Here is a 6348-nt window from a genome sequence, read left to right as displayed (position 1 = left end):
CCCGCGGGCCGCCCCCGCCCCGGCCGGCAGCGGCAGCGGCAGCCCAGGGCGGCCCGCGCCGCCGGGAGGAGCCGGAACAGGCGGGAAGGGGGAAGGCAGAGGCCGGGGAAGAGAAGGGGCTTCAGCCCCTCTCCCACTGCCTGGAAGTCTTTGCGGCATCCGGCTGCACCTCCCAACAGCCGAGTGGGGCTGTGCCGGTTGCTCTTTCAAACACAGCATCCTGCCAGAGAGTCAGGCGACCCCAGAAGGGCCTGGCAGGCTGAAGTGTTTTGAGGCAGGAGCTGTCGCTCAGACCCACCGGGGACCTCAAGCAGCAGGACCCCCGTTGCCCTGAGCTGCTTCAGCTGAGGCCATGGTGCCCAGGGCTTTCTGCAGAGACTGGCATAGCCTCAAGGCAGTCAGTACAAAGGGAGGGGAAAACTTGCTTTCCCTGTCCCCATCCCAGTGCTGCATGCCCACTGCCTACAGAAGAAGATGCAGGCCTTTGCCTTGACTGCTCTCTTGCTTCCCTGCAGGCTCTGAAAGCAATGGCACTCGCAGAGACGGTTTCCTAGTGCCACTCGGGGAAGGCTTGTCCACCTTGTCTCGCTTGGGTTTGTCACAGGGCGAGTTCCCCAAGTCACCTAAATTGCCTTTCTTTGCTTTGATTTTGAAATGCTCTTGGAAGGCCACTCTCAAAGAAATTCATAACATTCATGACGGGCCTCAGTCGAGACTGCCTCTTCAATCCCCAAACAGGGAATAAAACCCTCAAGTGCATCCCAGAGCCCGGATCTACACACCAACAGCCACAGCACTGACAGTGATCTGATGCTACCTTTCTGTGCACTGATTATGGAAAAAGTTAAAGAGGAGAAACAAACTTGGCTCCACCTGCGGACAGAAGGAGGATAGTGCCTGCATAGGTCGTGTTGCGGCTGCTTTGCTCAGAGGCCCAGCGCTGCCCTTACACAAAGCACCTCAAGATGGTCTGCATGACAGATTTGGTGAGTTCTGGTAACCAAATCACCGGAGATGCAGCTCTGTGGTGCGAGTCACTTGTGTACGCACCAGCTCAACACGCTGAGAGAGACCCTCCAGGTGGGGCTTCCCAAAAGGCACCCTCACTGCATACAGGAGCAGAGGCACGAGAACCCGACCCCTCCAGTCCAGGGTCGAATACTGCATCTCAGCAGAAAGTCACAGTCCCAAAGGAGGACGAGTGGTCTGCACGCTCAGTTGTTCAAGGCACCCATGACTCCAAGACACCTGTCTTGGTGAGGGCACCTGCCGAGTCTTGTCAAGAGACTTCTCCGCTGGCATCCTAGGGTGTGTCAGGGATCAGGAAGGGCCAGCCATTCCTTAAGGATGTGGGGCCAGGAGTCAAACGCAGGGCCAGGGCATCACCAGCAACAGCCCTGTCCCACAGCACCCAAGCACGACAGGCCCGGAGATCATGGCCAGGTACAGTGAGAGTGCACATCATCAGGCAAGTTCAGGGTGATGAGGCAGGTCCAAGGTCAAGCCACAACAGCAGGTCTGGACCAGGTCCAGTGATTGCCAGGCAGGCCCAAGATGACAAGACAGGGCCAGGGCCAGGGCCAGGGGAAGAAGGGTCAGTCCCTCAGATCAGGCTCTGGCTCGCCAGGGCCCTTGGCCAGGTAGGGCCCTGGCTGAGCTGAAGAGCAGCACAGAGCTCCAACAGAGCTCAGGAAGGGGCTCCAGGCCCAGGCCCAAGCTTAAATAGGGCTCCTGGGCCCATGGGCAGGGGGTGTGGGTGCAGGCCCCAGGTGAGGATGGATGCTGGGCACTGTTAAGGCCTCGCCTCTTAGTGCGCTTGGGGCCCTGCCAGGTGCTTAGCAGAGGAGCTGCTGGGCTCTTGCTAGTGACTGACATGGCAGGAGTGCTGCATTCAATCTCTGATGGCTGAAAGCCAGCTCTCCAACTGATATGGAGCCAGTTCAAAGGAGGACCAGCTCTCCAGAGCCCGGAAGGCACAGGGGCATGTGCCTCCCACGGAACCAGTTAGATGAGGTCTTAGTTGCAAGCTGACTTGCTTGTTGGAAGAAGTAGGCAGATGACAGAGAAATTGGTCTTCTCAAACTTCATATCGCCTATACACCTGTGTTTGAAAACCTCCAGCTTTCTAGCCTGCGCCCTAAGACGGAAAGGGGAGCAGTCGTAGGGAACACTGCTAGTAGGTTGGACTTCTTGGGGATAGTTCAGCTGTCACTACATCAGACAACCTCAGGTGCTTCAAATATGATTCCCTGCATAGAGAGCTCAGGCAGATTTTTCCTGGAGAGGAGGTCATAGTGTGTCCCAACGATTTCCAGGGCAGTCTGTGCTTCGCTGACCACCTTTACTCTCCTCCGCAGGCCTTCATCCTTCAGTACGRTGTGTGGGTCTGGCGGAAGTCAGTAGACGAGTGATGTGTGACTTGGATTCAAGACAGAAGTGTACTTGCAAAAGGCCTGCCAGTCTTCTGTACTCAAAGCTTCCCTGGACTCCATAGGCAACTGCTTCCTTTGCTCAACTGTAAGCGACTAGGGGATATTCCCCACAACCGATCACGCCTCGGATCTAAGCTGTCCCTACTGCCTCCTGTGGGTCTGAGCAGGATTAGCCAAGAGCCACCTGCCACAGAGGTGCCCGGGCTGACTTGCTGAAGTGTGGGGAAGTAACCATCCCACCCGGGCCAGGGAGGAAGACCTTGCTGGGAAACGTGAAAAGCCCCTCTTCAAGGAGGGAGAAAAAAGCAAGGAGCAAAAGGAATGGACCTGTCCTCTGGCTCAAGAAGCAGAGGCTTGTTGCTGCAGTCTCTGTCAGAGCAGGGAAGGGATCCTGGGGATTACTAATTTATTAGCCAAGCTCCCCCTTTCTCATCACTGGGGAAAGCCCTAGGGAAAATGGCATTTCTTTGCATCAGCCAAAGGGAGAAAAGAACTGCTCTGCTCGCCAGTGGCTGTTGTTTGATCTGGCCAGTGCTGTAGAAGCTGCGGGGGAAGGGAAAGAGCAGTGTTCACAAACTGCACAAAACAATTCAGGCAGGGCTCATAATGAGGCACTAGCGCCATGGCGCGGTGCCTGGCTGCAGTGCTGTGTCTGGGGAAAGGCTCAGAGCAGAGAGAAGCAGCAGCGTTGAGTCAAACCGACTGGGATCTGGAGATGTGGGATGGGGATATTTGGGATTCAGAGGATGAGGAAAGCCCTCCAACAGAAGAGGCCACACCAGTGAAGGAGGTAGCCGTGGTGGTTGTTAGGAGAACAAAACCTGCAGAGGGGGGAGGCAGAGCACAAATTGCCAGGCACAAGACTCCATGGCGGGAAGGAGGATACAGCTGGGAAGGAGAAGGTTTGGAAGAACCAAGAAGGAGCATGGCCTGTGTGGTACAGGTGCAGGATCAGGACTCGAGAGCCGTGTACTCCTTTTTCACATGATGAGGCTGAACAAATCGTGTCAGCAATAGGAGTGCCTTGGCCAAAGGCTTATCAGAGCCCTGCCTGATGCTGAGGTGTTGGGCAAGCAGGGCTGCACCCTAAGAATCAGGAAGGTGGAAGCCTCTGAGCATCTCAGAGATAACGGAGAAGGGATGCCCTGGACAGAGGTCCAGGAGGCACCGGCCCATCTGTGTGGCCATACGCTGATGCAAGAACAAAAGCAGAGCCCCGTAACCCATAAGCTCTGACTTTGACACCGCTGGAAGAGCTGTGGATCAGGGCGATGCGGGCCTATGGGCCCATCCCACACCAGGACCCCGTAAAGGCTTCTTTACCAGCCAGGACTGTGCTTGAACTGCTAGAGCCCTGGGTGAGGGGATGGCTCCACTGGAGCCCCTGGGGTTCCTGACAGGCGTAGCACAAAAAGGGGAGCACAAAAAGGGGAGGCAGCAACTGCAAAGGCAGACATATTTTCTGCCAAGAGGGGCGATTTGGCAATTCTTGGCAAAGTCGCAGGGTGAATGAGGAGAAGCTGGATGGTCAGCTCACAGGAGTTTCACTTGCCTGGCGGAGAAAAGCCTTATGAGAAAAAGGGAGGAAATCAGAGGAGGCAGGACAACACCACCTCCTCCTGCCACAGAGGAAAATCCACGCCCGGCCTGCACAAACTCCCACGACTCACAGGCCCAAGCCCTGGTGCCAGTAAGACCCACCCCCACCACACTGGCCCGGGGTTACTTGGAGGTACGATGTACACTACGAGGGGTGTGGGAAATGAAAACTCCTCTGTTGGTACACACACGATCAGAAGCCACCTTTTTAGATTGTCAGGGTCCCCTATTCCCAGCAAAATCAGGCAAACATGCTAAACAAAGCGTAGCAGGTGATCCCAGCCAGAGACCCCATCTTCCAACCCCTGTACCAGCACACAAAAGGGCCTGGAGGGCAGATTACAAGCTCTGCTCAAGGGCGGTGGAGGAGGGTGAGAATGACAGAAGAGGCAAAAAGCCTGGGCAACAGCCCCATGTATCCTGCCTGTAAAAGCCACGCTGAGTGGTGGCTGGGGAGCAACACAAGGACAGTGCTTGACCGCATGCAGCGAGAACCTCCTCCTGCAGCCAACATGCATCAAGAGATGCAGGGGATCAGAGGGCAGGAGGCATTCTCCTCTTTCGGGCACTTGCTCCTGCTTCTGTCAGTTGCTCTGCAGCTGCAAGCAGGACAGGGCAAGGGAAATGAATTCCCTTCAGTCCAAAAATCACTAATTAATAAGGTCATTTTTCCCTGTTAGGGCTACAGAGGGTCAGCCTCTTAGTTCACRAGCAGAGCTGCCTTTCATGGTCCCTAGGACCTTGCGGCACAGCCTAAGGCCAGGGCTTCTGGCAGCTCCTGCTCTGCCTCTGACCGCCTCGTTCACCTTCCATGAAACAATCCGCATTGCAAATGTAAATAAGCAGAGGGAGCTGYACTTAAGAATCGTGTCAGCTTCCTTTTACCTGGACGCTGAAGCTGGCGTTGGTCCTGCCCGTAGACTCCAGGGCTCTGGAGAACAGGCCCTTGGCTCGCAGGTTGCCTACGAGAAAGAAAAGGGTCTGAGGCACACAGGGCACGCGGTATCTGCTGTTGCCTTCAGCCAGCTTTACCCTGAGCTCGGAGGCTGTCCTTCTGCTCTTCCCCCGTCCATCCCCCACACACACCCCCACCCCAGGCTGATTAGGTGCAAAAGGCACTTGAGGAAAAGAGAGGAGGCTTCCTAAAACTCTCCAAAGCAGCACATCCGTACCAGCGTACGTCTTGGCCTCGGTTTCTGAACATAGGTGCAGAGAYGCAGCTGCCAAACACCCTGTTCGCTCAGGCGTGGCCCAAAAGCGCTCTGATCTCCTTGCCGTCACRACAGAGAGTGAGCAAGCGGCAGGGGCAGCCCGCAGCTGCCGCCCTGCTCTTGCTACCTCACACAGCGGTGATGGCTTGTGACGTCAACGGCGGTCGGTGACGTCACAGCAGAAAAGGCAGCGCCAYGTTTCCAGGCCAAGCTCAACCTGACAGGAAACAGGAGTTGCTCTCCTCTTCAGCAGAGAGGCAATCCTCGGAAATCACAATGTCTCCTACCAAGTATTAAACTCTTTGAAGTCCCAGCCAGGAGGGAGCGATTTGGGAGCCACCAGCAGCCTTGTCTAGTGCCTGCTTTGACACTTTTTGACCCCCGGGGCCTTCAGAGCTAACTGAAGTGAGCARCCACGTACACTCAGCAGTTCTCTGCCAGGGGCTCAGCTTCACGGTGGCGGCTCTTTTCTTGYAGCCTGAGGAAGGCACGGTGCCATAAGAGAAGGGCTGGSCCTGCAGCTTGGCCTCTGCTTGCTGCTCTGGGCACCGGGCTCTYGACTGCAGAGGACAGGAGACAYGCTTAGAGGAGGGGAAGGGAGCATATCTGACTCTAGCTTTGTTTGCTACCTCATGGGATCTCCAGGGACTGGAATCAGCCCCYRATTTCCYTAKGGAAAACRAAGGCTTTATTTTTTTCCCKTTCTCCCCCCAAAGTAACGATTCACGGAGTCAGCAAAGAGTTTTGGTGCCACGCCAGCACAGTCTGGCAAATTAAGTTTGAGRCAAGYCAACAGTGCTGGCTGCCAGTGCCCACCTGTGCTCACTAAGTAGTGCCAACGAAAGCTAGGGCCATACTTCCTGCCTACGGCAGYAGAGGCGATTCTTCGGAGACGGAAGGGACACCATTCACACCTGTTTCTCCTGCCCACCATTCAGTCAGTACTTGTGCCAATACAGTTCTCCCCCCTCTCTCAAGAAAAAGATGCCTGTCGTGCGTCTGTCAACCTGAGAAGTGCTACTACGTGTTCCTAGATCTCCAGCAGTGATAGTCACCTCTGTCTTCCTTGCGTGAGCCCCCTGGAACACACAGCAGTGACTCATTAA

General features: G+C 55.8%; 1 protein-coding gene across 6 annotated transcripts in view; it reads right to left on the bottom strand.

Annotated features, from left to right (window-relative positions):
• HUS1 (HUS1 checkpoint clamp component) overlaps positions 1-5885 on the bottom strand; it is a 30637-nt gene extending 24752 nt beyond the window's left edge. For all 6 annotated transcript variants that reach the window (XR_003253191.1, XR_003253193.1, XR_003253192.1 and 3 more), the window contains exons 1-2: positions 5204-5885; positions 4917-4993 (exon numbers count right to left, since the gene is read on the bottom strand). Coding sequence is in view for 2 of the 6 variants with exons in the window: in XM_026063943.1 (XP_025919728.1) it covers positions 4917-4993; positions 5204-5235 (109 nt within the window). In the remaining 4 variants the exon portion in view is untranslated. The remainder of the gene's footprint in view (positions 1-4916; positions 4994-5203) is intronic.
• Positions 5886-6348: the final 463 nt, after the last annotated feature.

This window comes from Apteryx rowi, unplaced genomic scaffold, assembly GCF_003343035.1.
Source record: "Apteryx rowi isolate R43461 unplaced genomic scaffold, aptRow1 scaffold_204, whole genome shotgun sequence".
NCBI classification, from domain to species: domain Eukaryota; kingdom Metazoa; phylum Chordata; class Aves; order Apterygiformes; family Apterygidae; genus Apteryx; species Apteryx rowi.
The sequence above is the reverse complement of the archived record's forward strand: the minus strand, read 5'-3'. Positions and strand labels throughout refer to the sequence as shown.